Source organism: Symphalangus syndactylus, chromosome 9 (genome assembly GCF_028878055.3).
Source record: "Symphalangus syndactylus isolate Jambi chromosome 9, NHGRI_mSymSyn1-v2.1_pri, whole genome shotgun sequence".
Taxonomy (NCBI): domain Eukaryota; kingdom Metazoa; phylum Chordata; class Mammalia; order Primates; family Hylobatidae; genus Symphalangus; species Symphalangus syndactylus.
This window is the reverse complement of record NC_072431.2, coordinates 132,857,478-132,873,726: the sequence shown is the minus strand read 5'-3', so window position 1 is coordinate 132,873,726 and position 16,249 is coordinate 132,857,478. Positions and strand designations below refer to the sequence as shown.

The window sequence follows — 16,249 nt, the reverse complement described above, 5'->3', positions numbered from 1 at the left end:
TTGTACATGTTCAGTACTGACACGACAGTTTCTCCTCCACGTATTTTTGATCTGTGATTGGTTGACTGCATGCATGACACGACAGTTTCTCCTCCACGTATTTTTGATCTGTGATTGGTTGACTGCATGGATGTGGAACTCTCGGTGTGGAGGGCTGACTGTACTAGAAAAGTGACTTTACTACTGCATGTATTATATGTTGAGTATTTTGGAGAGGTCAGGAAAGCTTTTTAAAAGTTGTTGAGAGTTGATATCAACTAGTTTAGAATAACTTTTTTTCTCATGAAAAATAGTATGTAAAACACTAAATTATTTTCTGCTTAGAAAATATTCAGTAGACTAGGTAATAGAAAATGTATTATTTCTTGAAAGTCAAGTTTTGTGCCGTTTTCTTACTAGATTTTATAACAATGATGTTAGGTAATGGTAACTTACTAATTTTTCTGAATGCTCGGGGAATTAATTTACATGTATATGGATATCGAATTGTATTTGAAATCCCAGATTAAAAAGAACTGCCCACCTTTCCAAAGCTTAGTTATTCCCTTCTTGTAAGGATTTTTTCTCATTGTGGCTTCCACAGTTATGACTGCCTGCACATATGGTTGCTAGGGTTTCTGGTTTTCATCTGAATGTTACGTCAGGAAATGGGCCACGAATGGTGTTAAGGGTGCGGCTAAGCTCTAGCTGAGTTCCTTTTCTCAGGGGCTTTTAATCTCAGATTCTGTAGGGCCTCATTTCAGACACCTCATTCTCCAGGCCGTACTCTTAGATGCCTAGCTTACAAGGCAAGAGGACTGGCATTTAAGTGACACCTCTTTACAAACATGTTTATTCTTACTGTTTTAGCTTAGATTACTTGGGGAGTTCACTCTGAGATTTGTGTGCCGGGGCTTTCTTGTATAGTGCTCCGGGAATAATACTGCTCACAGTGGGGGAGGCAGGACTGGGCAGAAGGGGAAGGTAAACTCCAGCAGAGTCTGGCAGATCCTAAGGGCAGTGCTGGAGCTGACATTGCCCTTCAGAATTGCCCCAAATTCAGGCAAGATGGCCAAGCCTTTACACTCAAGCCTGGACCATCCCTTGCATGTGGGCCGCCATTCCCTCCCTCTTCAAGGGGTATGTTCTTGGGGGAGGGAACCTGAACTCATGAAGGCAGCAAGGGCCTTGCCAGGAGTGGGACTTGGCAGCCTGCCTGCAGCATCCCCTATAGCCTTGCTTTCTGTTTCTCACGTTCATCTGTTTTTAAGAAATGAAAATTAAGTATGAAATGTTCTACTTTCCACAGTTAACTAACAAGACTTCATAATTTAAAACTTAATGCTTAATCTTTAATAAATGCACAAGTATTAAAACTTGTTAGCACCATAAGTAATGTGAAAATGTAACATAGTCACATCTATAAAATCCATAGTGGTTCAATCTTTTTGACAATTGGTTACGAGTATGGTTTGATTAAAAAGTGTATTGTAAATTAACTACTTCAGGAATTTTGAGTTTTGTGAAATATACTTTACTTTTTGATTCATAAAGTGTTTTTGTAACAAGAACTCCCTTGCATCCCCCCTGAAAAAAACAACCACTTCAGGTAGTGGTTTGCTGGTCTTGTTCTTGGTATCTCAGTTTGTTTAAAATGCCATTGTCTTTTGCTTGTTCATTGTAAGAGGGGGGTTTTTCCCTTGGAGGACAGATTGGCTCCGTCACTTCTTTTTGACATCTTCATAGTGATTGTTTGGGGAAACAGTGTTGGAAAATGGGTTGGAGAGTAGATCTTGTACTTTGGAGTTAAGATAGTTCTGGGGTTAGGTGCCAGCTCTGTCATCACTTTGCTTGAGTGAAGAGATGCCTGTAAGAAAGCTTTGGCTTCCTCATTAGTTACATGGAGGTAGTAGTAGAACTTGTATTACAGCGTCTTTGCATAAGTTCTGGTGTGTTATCAGTGCTCAATAAATGATGGCTGTGATGAGCTGTAATCATATTATTGGTCAGTTCTTCTTTTTCACTGTGTTTTTGAACACTTTAGTGAAGGTAGAGGGCAAGTCAGGCATACAAGCTTATGCGAGGAATGGGGCCAGGGGGATAATTTTGGGGTTGTTGTCTGTTAAAAAATTGTCCTTGAGGGACTGGGCTTTCTTCTTCACAGGGGATGACTGTGAGCAAAACAGCAACAACAAGGAGAAACATGAATAAGGGAGGAAATGACTACTTCACACAGCCTTAGTTAGATGCAGGGAGCGTAGGCAGGCCTGTTTTAGGACTGACCTGCCTGAGCATGACATGGGTCTGGAAGGAATTCTCCCCTCTGTGGTCCTGGATGTCACAAGGTGAGTGGAAGCTGGGCCATCTGTAGGTGCTGCAGCCCCTGTTGGTGACAGCGACAGAGGGACCTATGGCAGCTGCCTGTGACAGCCCTGTGACAGACATCTGGGCAGTGGGACAACAGAAACCATTTGTTCCTAAACACACAGCCCCAGGGCTCCCAAAAAACAATAGGGAGTTTTGAGGGAGTGATCTGAGAAGTAGGAGTTAGTCTTTGAGAAGTACTGGTAAACAAGTAAGTGGACTGAGCATATCTTGAAAGAAGCACAAAGAGGACAGTTCCTAGAGAAAACTTGAACTAGAGAAAGTAGATTTTCAAAAGTATAGATTTACTTACTATTATTGTGAAATGTTGGCCTAATCTCATTCAGTTCAAGGTAGTGTTTGTTTCACAACTGCAGGGCTATATCAGTTTATGTTTAATTTTTGAGTAAATCACCTGAAGATATGTTTAAAGGAATTTTGTTTTCCTTGGCCTTCAAAATAAATCTTAAAAAAAATTTATAAAAGACTTCAGTTTTAAATGCAACATAATCCTGTAAATATCTAATTAGTGTGTTCATAGTTCATTACTGATTCAGTTTTTTAGTGTTAGCAGTACTTTAGCAATATGCAGAGTAGCTCAAGAAAAACCCTACTGTCCCAAAGCTTAAATGAATAATTATTAATTTTAACAAACCAGTATGTACTTGAGTGTATACAATGGTAAGCATTTTATTTGATGGTTTTCAAAGTATGCAAAAAAGGTGCAAAGTACATTCTTATCCTCGAAGAATTTGGAATTAGCTACATAATTGAGCAATTGTGGCCCATAATTTAGGGCCTGGCTGTGGAGCAGGCACTCTACAAGGTAGATGAAAATGGATAGTTTATGTTAAAATGTCTGGGTGGTGGTAGGCTTTTTCTGCCTCATAGAACTCAAGACCTATCAAGACAAAAATGATGTATGCACATTGAGCAGCATCTTGCTTTGGGAAGTAGTATATAATACTACATAATATATAATTGAAGGGCTCTGGGAGGAAGAAAAGGGATGAGATGGCTGAGATTTATAATGGTCAAAGAAGGCTTCAAGGTGGTGGAATCTGGGTGGGGTTTGAGAGGTTGTGAATTGAAACATGGAGAGGGGTATTTTGAGGGGAGGAGTGAGGTAGACACCTATGTGAGTGATAGAATAATTCTTAGTCCAGCCTGTAGGGAGTGGAATGTTCATATTTAAGAAGGTTGGAGTTAAATTGTGGGGGTCTTGAAAGCCAGGCAGTGAGGCATGAAGGTTTTTAAACTGTAATAGTGACAATAGTCTAGCTGAAGGCTGATAAAGGTTGAAATTGGGGTGATACTGCCGGGAGATAGACAAAAGGTTTTGAGGTCGTAGAGTGGATAGGACTTGTTATTGGCAGAGAAGATGAGAAATAAAAGAGGTATTGATTTGGGGTGGAGAGTACTGTAGATGTGTATTAGGTCCACTTGGTCCAGAGCTGAGTTTAAGTCCTGAATATCCTTGTTAATTTTCTGTCTTGTTTATCTGTCTAATATTAACAGTGGGGTGTTAAAGTCTCCCACTATTATTATGTGGAAGCCTAAATCTCTTTGTAGGTCTCTAAGAACTTGCTTTATGAATCTGTGTGCTCATGTATTGGGTGCATATATATTTAGGAGGTCGCTCTTATTGTTGCATTGATCCCTTTACCATTATGTAATGCCTTCTTTGTCTTTTTTGGTCTTTGTTGGTTTAAAGTCTGTTTTACCAGAGACTAGGATTGCAATCCCTGGCTTTTCTTTTGCTTTCCATTTGCTTGGTAAATATTCCTCCATCCCGTTATTTTGAGCCTGTGTGGGTCTTTGCACGTGAGATGTCTCCTGAATACAGCACAGGCAAAGTAGATTTAGTATAATTCTTAAGGGTCCTATGATTTTTAGAATGGTAAATGAACATTGGATGTAATTTAAAGTCACCAGCCACATTCGCCTTTAACAATAGAGTTCTGCCTGTCCTTTGAAGTTTTTTTTTTTTTTTTCTTTGAGACAGAGTTTCGCTCTTGTGGCCCAGGCTGGAATGCAATGGTGCAATCTCGTCTCATTGCAACCTCCGCCTCCTGGGTTCAAGCAATTGTCCTGCCTCAGCCTCCTGAGTAGTTGGGATTACAGGTGCGCACCGCTCCACCTCTTGGGTTCAAGTGATTCTCCTGCCCAGACTCCCGATTAGCTGAGATTACAGGCATGCACCACCATGCCTGGCTAATTTTTGTATTTTTAGTAGAGACAGGGTTTCACCATGTTGACCAGGCTGGTCTTGAACTCCTGACCTCAGGTGATCCACCCACCTCAGCCTGGGATTACAGGCGTGCTGGGATTACAGGTGTGAGCTACTTTGCCCGTCCCTTTGAAGCTTTGAAGCCAGGCATTGACTCCTCTATCTGGGAAAGTCCTAGATGGCATCTTCTTCTAGTAGGTATAAGGAGGTTTCCTCCACATTGAAAATTTGTTGTTTAATATAGCCACCTTCATTGATGATCTTAGCTAGATTTGCGTAATTTGCTGCAACTTCTATTAATACATCAGCAGCACTTGCTGTTTCATCTGGTACTTCTTTCTTATGGATACAATGGCTTTCCTTAAACGTCATGTTGCTAGAGTCCAGCTTTTATTCTGCAGCTTCTTCACCTCTCTCAGCCTTGATAGAATTGAAGAGAATTGAAGCCTTGCTCTGGATTAGGATTTGGTTTAAGGAAATGTTGTTGCTGGTTTGATCTTCTGTCCAGACCATACAAACATTCTCTATATCAGCAATGTTTTTTGTTTTCTTATCATTCTTGTGTTCATTGTTGTAGCATTTTTAATTTCCTTCAGTAACTTTTTCTTTGCATTCTTAATTTTCAGCTTATCTTAGCTTTCAAAATGCCCTCCTTACTAAACTAAATCATTTCTAGCTTTTGATTTAAAATGAGAGGCATGCAGCTCTTCTTTTTCTTGAACACTTAGAGGCTATTGGAAGGTTATTATTGGCTTAACTGCAGTATTGTTGTGTCTCAGGGAATAGGGCAGCCTGAGGAGAGAGAGAGAGAGAGAGAGAGAGAGAGAGACAGGATCAGCTAGCTGACAGAGCAGTCAGAACACACACATTTATTATGTTCACCCACTTATGTGGGCATGGTTTGTGGTGCCCCCAAACAATCGCAGTAGCAACATCAAAGGTCACTGATGACAGATCACCATAACAGATATAATAATGAAAAAGATTGAAATGTGAGAATTACCAAAATGTGACACACAGATTCAAAGCGAGCACGTGCTGTTGGAAAAATGCCACAGATAGGCTTGCTTAGCACTGCATTGCCATAGACCTTCAGTTTGTAAAAATGCAGCATCTTTAAAGCACAACTTTAAAGTGCAATAAAATGAGGTATGTCCATAGTAGTATATTAGACAAAAATTAATAAACACTTGGATGTTATCAGAGCAGCAGGATTTAAAACTTCTTAAAAGCCCCAGGTTTTTTTAAAGGGCTTTTTTCCTCCTATCATTTGCTCTCATTCAGGGCATTCTGTTTCAGCTGTTGTCTGACAGTGACTTATACTGATTTTCAAAACTTGTTTAGATAAAGACTATTAGCATATTTTAATAAAGTACAAACATGTTGCTGTTTAACTTTATTACTCATTTTTCATTTTATAAAGGAATTAGATGACTTTTTTTGTGACAGCTGCTACAGTTCATGAAGCTAAATTTTTAGGGCAGTTCTCCTGGGAAAGTGGTTTATGTGGAATTTCAGAGCCCCAAGCCTGCCCAATCTACCTTGAGCACATGTTATCTTTCACAGCCTGTGGACTTCGTAGGCAACATAGCTCTGGGTAAGACCCAGGAGGAATGAAGAGAAGACAAGGATGAATCATGGGGAGACCACGCTATAATGAAAATGTGGACTGGCACAGTGGCTCGTGGTGGCCTGTAATCCCAGCACTTTGGGAGGCAGAGGTGGGAGGATCACTTGAGCCCAGGAGTTTGAGACCAGCTTGGGCAACATAGTGAAACCCTCATCTCTACGTTAAAAAAAAAAAAAAGTTGGTGAGGAGCCCTGGGAGACATTTAGGTCTTGGGAGTTTGACTGAAGTAGACGGTTGATTGAGGATGGCAGCAGTTGGTCCTGAGCATGCCAGGCTGACCCTACAGTCAGGAAATGAGGTTTGCTGACATAGCCTTCCTTCCCATTTTCTGCTTCATGATTTTTTCATCTTCCCGTTTCCTTCCTCTTCTCCAGGACTTCCATCTTGGAGGAGCAGGAATATGGTTTATCATTTGAGAGTGACATAAGTCAGCAAATACAGAATATCTGTTCTTCTGGTGCTGTATTCCGGGAGAAAGCCATAGACCCTTCCTCTTAGGGAGCTGAGATGGGATAGTAGGGTGGCAGGAAGGTAGAAATACACATGTATTCTGAGTGCCAGGGTGGACGCCTGCATGTGAGATTGTTGATACAGCAAGAGAGGGAGTGGGAGTTCTCCTGGGGGGGGTCTTGAGCTGAGCTTGGAAGGAGGAGTGGGTGTTTTGCTGTATCTTATTCCTGTTTAGGGCAGGAAGACTAATTTTGTCCTGGTGCCTGGTAGGTAGAACTATGAAGTAATCTTAGAAATGTAAATGGGTAATGATACTTATTTCAGATGTAAGATAAGTGTCCCAGAGTTGAGGCATTAGAGTTCATCTCTAGTGGCGATAACTTTGAGTGTTTTGAGAAGTCAGAGGTCTTCCCTTCTCTTTTATCCTCTTGTTATTCACACTAACTGCCATATGATAGTGGATGTGCCTGAGCACTTGATGTTGCTGAGATCCATGTGCCACAATCTAGGCTTCATTCTGATAGGTCTTAGCAATATCTGTATGTATTTCTACCCCCGCTACTTACATGGAAAATGCCTTGAGTTCTTCCTGCAATGCTTTATATGTGGCAGGTGCTCAGCACCTATCTCCTCAATTGAATTAGATTGTTTTAAAGTGATTCTTACTAGCAGCACATCTATTATAAAGGAAAATTTTTGGGACAGTAACCCAAATGACTCAACCACCTGGTGATTTGAGTATCCTGCGTTTGCTTGGGCCTGTGATGGTGCAGTAGAGAAAGAGAACATAGGGTCTGATCATCAGGCTGCTGGAGGGTTGAGTTTTGGATATTCCGATGGGTTGCAAAAAGGTACTGTGCTTTCCTGGGTTCTTTCAAATTGTAATCAGCCTTTTATGTGCCTGTCTGACCCTTGATGTTAGGATTGTTTGAACTGATACTTTTTGAACATTTTCTCAAGTTTACTGGATGTGGGGGCAGCAAGTCAGACTCACCTCATTGCCCTGTAGCCATCATTTACACTTGATCTTAGCCAAAAGGCCGAGAAGTGATTTAGCCATCTTTTAACAATGAGCTCCTAAATATGACTCAGTTGATCCGTTCCGGGTTGTTCTGTGAGGTAGACGAGGTCTGACAGTGGTGAAGTGGCTTGTGCAATGTCTCTTAGATGGTGCTTTCCAGTTCTTGTTTAATGTGCGTTCCCCTCTACCGAGGAAGTTGGTTGCTGGAAAACACATGAAAACATATGCACCTTGCTGTTTTGTTGTCTTTTCTTTCTTTCTCTCTCTTCTCATGGCATGGTTTGAAACAGATTAGAGTTGTGTTTGGCTTCAAATTGGTGCAGTTGCCCATCAAAGCAGTGCCGTGGTGTAGGGTTAGCAGGGGTGCTGTTGCAGAGAAGACAGTGAGTCTAGTGTTCACATGCATTGTGACTGAGTGCCCCTGAAGCCAGGTGCCCACCTTCTTACAGGCAAGGGCTGTCTGTCAGCCTACACACATTGACTGCAGGTTTGAAAGTGCTATGTGAAGCTTTTGTTTAGCATTCCGACTTGGGCCATTGTGGTATTACTGGAAAAAAAAATCTGAAGGAAAAACATAAAAAAGCTTGGCATACACAAATCTATCATCCGACATCAGGGAGGTTGTGGGGAGTCAGGACCAAGCAAAGGTTCTTAGATATGGTAATTAGAAATCACCCCATTCTTTCGTTCATTCATTATAATGTACTGCCCTGTCAGAATCACCTAGGGAGCTTTTTTCAGAGTATGCTGCGTACTGCATCCCTGAAGGATGGATGTTTCCGCTGTCCTTCATTCTCCCAGGTGCCAGTTATTGCTGGTAATTAGAGGTGTTAGTGATTCTGCCTCTGTAATGGTATGGAAACAGAAAAAAAGCATAGAAAGTGCTAAACAAGATTTTTTTTGAGATGGAGTCTTGCTCTGTCACCCAGGCTGGAGTGCAGTGGCTCCATCTCGGCTCACTGCAAGCTCCACCTCCTGGCTTCATGCCATTCTTCTGCCTCAGCCTCCCGAGTAGCTGGGACTACAGGCGCCCGCCACCACACCCAGATAATTTTTTGTATTTTTAGTAGAGATGGGGTTTCACCTTGTTAGCCAGGGTGGTCTCGGTCTCCTGATCTCATGATCTGCCCACCTCGGCCTCCCAAAGTGCTGGGATTACAGGCGTGAGCCACCGCGCCTGGCCTAACAAGATTATTTTTAAGGGCCCTTCCAGCCCTGCGACTTGTATATAGAGAACAGAATTGTTCTTTGATCCCCTTGGGCTTTATTGACAGAGTGAGATAATTGATTAAAAGAATAGTAGTATCTTTTGAGCAAGATTTTGGGGTTGTCAAGATGGTACATGGAAGCATATTGCTTCTTGACTGCTGAGTGGGGTAGTGCTCTGATTTTATTGTTCATGGCAAGAACAATGATTTGGCTCTTGGTTGAATTTCTAAAACATTAAAATTAGTCTTTCCTAGTTCCTTTATTATGTGGAAACATTAAAAACAGAAAAATCTGATGATGACATTCCAGTTTTATTAGCATTATTTTTTATCTTCAGACTGTCCTTTGTCAGACCCTCAGGCAGGGTTTTGGGCTCATTCAGGGAACTTTCAAAGTTATTTGTATGTGAAACATTACATAGCTATGTCATTATTTAAATACTGTGTAACAAAGCATAGCATTGATAACAGAAGAGAAAAGCATGTAAAATACTTCACAGGGATAAGCACGGAGATGAGTAGGTTCACTCTGAGCAAGATAATGACTAAGGCAGGGAAGGAGAGTGACCTCTGCTTGAAGGCATTTTTGCCCATTTGTGCTTCACTGGATATTACCACAGTATGGCTTTCAGTTTGAGGATTTAGTTCTACGTGGGAAATATTACATGTCTTCCGTGTACGGGGCTGTGATTGGAAGGAAGTTTTCATCCTTTGATTATTTCTGGAGCTATTAAACTATAGCAATAATTGGTTAACTGTAAGAATTTTATTAATAATTCGTTATGATTTTAAAATGAACTTGATATTTGTAGAATTTGAAAAGAAATTGAGACACTGTCTTCCATCTAAAAGAAGAAAAGTAGAACTAATTAAATCATTTGGCTAAGATAGGAATAGCTGCACCTGGGAAATACTTGTAGAAAATAATAGGCCAGTAAGCCTACCTAGGAGGAGAGGAATGAGGAGATTGAATGGATATGATTCAGATTCTAGGAGTAAACTGAGGATCAGAGTAGGAGTAGAGCCATCTTGCCTTACTTTTTTCTCCTTTCTGCAGATAAGGATAGCTAAATTTTCTGTGAGCATATGGTTGAACTTTAGATTGAGGAGCTTTAACTTTACCAATTTTTCAGAAAAATGAATCTGCATATATAAATATCTCCATATCCTACCTTTTTGTTGGCAGGCATATTCATATTACGTGTGTGTATGTGTGTGTGTGATGAGGAAGGCTGACCCTCTTGTTTGGAATGGACACACCCCCACACCTACACCCACGCCTATACCTACACCCACACCCACACCCCTTTTCTGGGTATATTTGTGATGTAAGCCAGGAATTAAGAACTGGTAAGAAGTGGCCATAAATATACATTGGGTGATAGTCATTTAGTTATGCTAAAATTTTATCTTCCCATTTCAGTTGGAATAATTTTATTAGCAGTGCCTTAAGCAACAGGATATATGATTGAATTTTCTTTTAGTGAATTGCATAGTTATATCGGATCCAATTAAGTTTTGCATATGTTATCAGTAGCATTAAATGAAACCAAGTGTGGTTTTAAGTAAAATTAGTTAAGTTACTTTAGTAAGAAGTAGCTTGTACTAAGTATATATTGAGCTAGTAAGTACAGCAAATAGAGGTCTTCAAAAGTATAGTTTATATGAAAAACATGGAATGATTATTCAAATTTATTGTTAATATTCTCATTAAATTTCCTCATTAAAATGCCTTTACAATTTAGTGTTTGTATAGGATATTATGAGATTGTTTTAAAATTTCTTAGCAAGTCCATAGTAAAAATAACTATGGAACTAGAAATGAGTATTTCTGTTCTTTAAGGGTGAAAATTTTTTACTATAATCAAGATTTTAAAAGTCACATAATTATGAAATAAAACTTTTTTTAAGGCTGATAATCTTTTGCTTATTAAAGTCTGTTTGAAAATTACAGTGTTCTTAGTAAGATTTGGTGGAAATATACATGTTGGTGAAATAATTTTGTGTTCTGTTCTGCTTGTCAATGAAAATATCTTAAAATTTAAAAAGAGAGCAACCCAGATTTTCTTAAAAACAAAAGCCAAAATCAACCAACCACAAAACAAAAAACATACTACCAAAACAACCCTAGAGTGCTGGAGTGCTGTGAGAGCTGGCAGAAGGTCTCTAGGCTGTGACTAGTTGTCTTGTTGCTGAGCAGTTTACCTGCCTTGGGCCTTTGTTTCCTAATTTGTAAAATGTGGTTGGCATGATGAGTTGTGACATTGAAATTGGTAATTTATAGGCATATTTTTCTTCTGTTCATTGTCTGAGGATTATGACTCTGTGGTTGGCTTTCTAATCTCTACTCAGTTCATCTAAGTGGAGTTTGGTGTTGAATTTCTTTTATATGACATTATTTAGGAATAGATGTCCTTAGGCTACTAGCTGAAAAATTATAAACCTAAGATTTTTATTTATGTTTAAAATTTTAGGTATGCTATACCTCCGGAGCATGGAAAACGACTTGAAAGACTAGCTCAAGGTAAAACTTGCTTTTTAAATTTGTTTTCTGTGTTTTATATGTTTCTGTGTTTTGCAGGTTCTTTGTTTTTGAGGTACTTTTTACAATATAGACTGTTACTCTGTTGGTTTTATTCTATTCAAGTTACTGACTTTTACATGTTTTTTTAATTGAACAATTTAAAATTTTTTCATATTAGTTTGTGAATATTGTTTTTTCCCTGTTGCATAATCGTCATGGTTATTTCAGTTGACTGTTTAGTATTTCATCAAGTGATTGCCCTTAATCTGTTTTGGTAGTTTCTAAAAAAATTATTTTTAATGTAATGCATTCAACATCATTGTGCCAATAATTTTTTTTTTTAATTAAGTTGCATTCTTCCAGACAGTATTGTTGCTGCATCTTGGGGTACGGTTTTTTCATGACTACTTTTTCTGTTGATCTACCGTTTCCCCCAAGGGTTACGTCAGTGCCAACACCCAGTTCTTCTGTCAGTGCCAACACCCAGCCCACTGGGACTAGGGGTGTGCCCTTAGGGAAGTATGAAGGTGAATGGCTCCGAGTAACAATACACATGAGATTTTGGGCCTTCTTGGACTGGCAAAATTAAACTTACTTTACTGCAGGTTGCATTTTTATTTTTCATGGCCTGCTGCTGCTTCTTTAGGCCCAGAATAAAGAACTTTTCTGGACCTCTGTTGATGATCCTGTGCCTGCTTTTGTGTGTGCAGACAATGCCAGCGCAAGCAGCCACCTTCCTCCTTCCTCTTTTTTTTTTAAAGATATGCCAGGCAGCCTTGCCCTCATCTACTTACGTATGGAAAGCAGAGTCACATTCACCCCTTGCCATCCCTATCTTCTGTTTTGCTAGCCACCCTTCCCGAAAGAAGATGTAGGCTGGTAGTGACTTATTTCCAGGGAAAAGTGGAGTTCCGTTTGAGTGACAACTGAGGAGCAAGGCCTTCTGCCTTTATCCAGGATTGAGTCCTCAGCGAGCAGTGCTCTTTTAGTCCAGTGCAGATCTAAGTTTCATTGGTGTCTTAGGTTTGCCTTCTATTAGGAAAAGAATTTTGTTCCTCCCTTATATGTGCTTTCAATTAATAATGAAATGGGGACACTGAGAAACCTCATTGCTTGACTTGACAGTTTTTAACAGAAACTGTTAATGGCACCTAAAGGTTACTTTCCCCTAAATTACAGAAGAGTATTAGAAGGAACAGTTATAGTATTACATTTTAAGAAGCATTATTATAATTTTGTCAGGCTAATAACTATAAAGCGTCTTTTAAAAAATGTAATACATTATAGTAATAATAATGATTGATGTAATTGTAATCTTGAACTTTGTTAGGGACTGTTTTCATGAATAGGTTTTGGATAACAGATTAGAGCAGAGCTTGTAAGATGATTACTGTAACACTTAACTACATAGGCAGTGAACTTTGTGTTAACACTGTATACTCAACTATCTTCTTCTCTGTAATAGAGTTTTTCCACCATTTTCTATTAATCTTGCTACCAGAAAACTTTTAAAATGAAGCCGATGTAAACCTTACAATATTGAGTCACAGACTAAAATTTCTGATACAAACTTCTAATGCTTTGAAGCAAACTGTCTGAAAATGACATTCCAGAAAATGGTTACTGTTTGTTTAATCAGTAAGAGGTTAATGAACTTGAAGGATGAACAAGAACTTGAAATCAGTTGCCTGTTTATTCAAAACTCTTTTGCAGCAATATTTTGAGAAATAAAGCAGGGAAAAGACCCTACAAGATAGTGAAGGATTTGTATCTGATGACCAGATGGCAGCTAAATTAATTGAATTCTGCTAAATAATTAAAATGATAAAAGAATGCAGTGTGAATGATGGAGCATTATAGAATGTCTAGCTCATAGCAATACTTGATTCATAAAATGAAAAGTAGGCTCAGATATTTTCCATTATCTTGTCTGCGCATCATAATTATCACACTTGCCTTTTATGCGTGAATGCTTTCATCTTTGGTTTCTATTGAAATCTTGATTGACTGTGGCACCTACAAATATTTTATCCGAAAGACATTTAGGCCTGCATCTAATAAAGCCAGGAGTTTGATTTTGCCCTTCAGCTGCTTTCTCATTTATACAGATTTCCCCCATATTATGTAGACATAAATGTAATAAAAAATCTCAAGTGAATTGTTACAATTTTTATACTTGTTATATTCATCTGTAATGCCATTGCATTCTTTCTAATTTTTGGTTTGATAGAATTGGATTGCAAATATGGAGGAGAAGGGAGTTGTAATGTTAAATCATGAATGACAGTTTGGAAGATTTTCAGTTTTTAAAATGTCTAAATCTCACCTATTTTAGAAAAAAGATAATATTGCTGTTAAGTTAAGCAAAATATAGATTAAGGTAAATTGAGAAAGTGTACAGATTTTTGTGAAAAGTAGTATTTCATATTTCATTTGTCCTTTATTGGGAAATAAAATGCTACTATTTTAAAAAACTGAAAAGGATTTACTTTGAACATTTTGGTTACTCGGCCAAAATATGTGATTTAGGACTTTGTGCAGCCAGTTTTGAAAGTGTGAACGATTAGGAGGAAACTTATTTCAAAGAACAGTATAGTGGAAGTGCGTCAATTCTTTCAGATCCTTGTATTTACTTGAAACAAATGTTGGTTTTGTTACCTTATTAAAAAAGCAGTATTCAGCAAAAGGGAATAGAAGAAACGTTGCTACCAAGGGTTAGTTTAGTTCGTGCTTTTAAGCATTTGTGTGTGTGTGTGTGTGTGTGTGTGTGTGTGTGTGTATGCACGCACATTGTGGAATTTTTTTAACGGCTAGTAATCTTGATTTTAATCCTGTGGAGTACATCACTTCTCGGCCTTTTGGCTAAGATCAAGTGTTAATCCTGTGGAGTAGAAGGTCATAGCCCGATTTGCAGGGATCCATGTGCCAGGGGGTAGATAAAGGTCTGTGGGTGGGATGCAGACAGGCATTCAGTGGACTCTTTGAAATTATATTCAAAGTTGGGCATATATGTAGATTTCTGGGAACGCCATCATCAAATCCCCTGAGATCATTTGGTCCAAAAAAGATTATGAGCCACTGCTGTCAAGAGAGTAGAAGAGCAGCAATAAATAAATCATTTTAACTTTATGAACAGATTCTAAATTAACCTGCTCTCATACCTCTCTGTTGGAATTAGGGAAATGTACTTTTATTAGCTCTCAAAGTGGTAAATATTATTCCCTTAAGCATTCACTTAGCTGATAGTCTGAAATATTATATTAAAATGTCTAGTTTTGAAAGGCTTATAAATAAAATACCTCTGATTATAAATAATCAATTTTAAAGTGCCCTGTAAGCCATAAAAAATGCAGAAGACCAGTGATATATCCTCTGCCTTCATGCCTAACTCATGCCTTAGGCATGGAGATCAATGTGTGGTGCGTCAGGGTATGTTTATTTTCGTCTATCAGCTGGATTTCACTAAGAGTGGAGAAACAGTTGGTAAACTTAATTTGTTAATAATTTGATGTCAGTGATATCACTGTCTGTATTTAAATGTAATTGGATATTTTATATCCAGCCATGTTCCTAGTAGGATTTTAGACATTGGGCAATAATACATGAAATACACCCAGATAATGTAATACATTTGTGAGTGAAAGACTTTTAGTTCCCTTCTCTTAACCGAGAATGGAGAGGAAGAATTCAGGAAATGAATGCCAACTAGTAGGGAGGAATTATGGGGAAATGAAGATTTCTTTGATTTGAGGGTACGGATGGGGCTGGGCAGAGGCAGAACCAGAAGAATCCTGGTTAGTTTAACTCTGACCCGTTTGATTCCAATGTTCTTGGCTCGGGGAGTCCTTGGTGACTTGTGCGTAGATTATCCGTGTGACATTTCAAGGGGGTGGGAAGTGAGAGCTGAAATAAAGTGGTCTCAGGAATGCAGTAAAAAAACCCCATGCGTATAATGACACACACACCAGTTAAACTGGGCGGAAATTTTAAATCTAGGTTTTCTGCTAATTATCCTGAAATGGAAAAAACTTGGCCATTACACAATGTGTACCACGTCTAGGAGATGAAAACAAGCCACTTGTTTAGGAGAAGCGCCATTCTTCTCCATTCCAGGATCAGTATGAAGTTCTCCTGGCACTCCTCCTGGAGCACTGTGCTGGTAGAGATGTTGATGGATTATGGGACGTTAGGGTCGAGTGAAGCCTGGGAAGGGATAATTTTCTATCCCTTCCTGAGTAACCACTCCATGAACGTTAGCAAGCACCAAGAGGCCAAGTGTAATATGTGCCTCTCATGTCAACCTCTCAAGTAGAGATGTGGGTAAATGTTACTAGCTTTCTCTGCATACAATGTAGGTCATTGGTTCTTTTCATAAATAAGCTTGCCAAGAAATTTCATGTGTAAATCAAATACTGTACATCTGTTTCTGAAAGCATTTTTCACTGAACCAATTTTCTATACCTTTTTTTTGTATTCTTTTCCTTACCATTTGTTTATATGGTTGCTATATTTTTCAAGCCTCATACCAGTCATATAAAACCATGATAAAACTTCATCAAAGCATACTTGGGCAAATTTCAATTATCAAATAAAATTGTCAAGAAAAATTTTTTACTAGTTTGGAAATAGATCTACATGTTTGATTTCTCTTCCCTTCCTCCCTCCTTTGTTCCCTGTCTTTCTCTCCCCTTTCCTAAAAAGTTAATGGCTATCATCATCTTTGCCAAATTAGTGTTTGTATACCCATAAAAAAGTCACTAAGCTTTGATCTTAAAATCTTTTCTCAAGGCTGAAATTTTTGGTGATTTAATAGTATAGTGTGTGTTTGTATTTGAATCATAAA

General features: G+C 38.7%; 1 protein-coding gene across 10 annotated transcripts in view; it reads left to right on the top strand.

The window, feature by feature from the left end:
- Positions 1 to 16,249, top strand: part of KDM4C (lysine demethylase 4C) — a 421,337-nt gene that overhangs the window by 110,125 nt on the left and 294,963 nt on the right. For all 10 annotated transcript variants that reach the window (XR_010113578.1, XM_063609188.1, XM_055294283.2 and 7 more), the window contains exon 6: positions 11,357 to 11,406. Coding sequence is in view for 9 of the 10 variants with exons in the window: in XM_063609188.1 (XP_063465258.1) it covers positions 11,357 to 11,406 (50 nt within the window). In the remaining variant the exon portion in view is untranslated. The remainder of the gene's footprint in view (positions 1 to 11,356; positions 11,407 to 16,249) is intronic.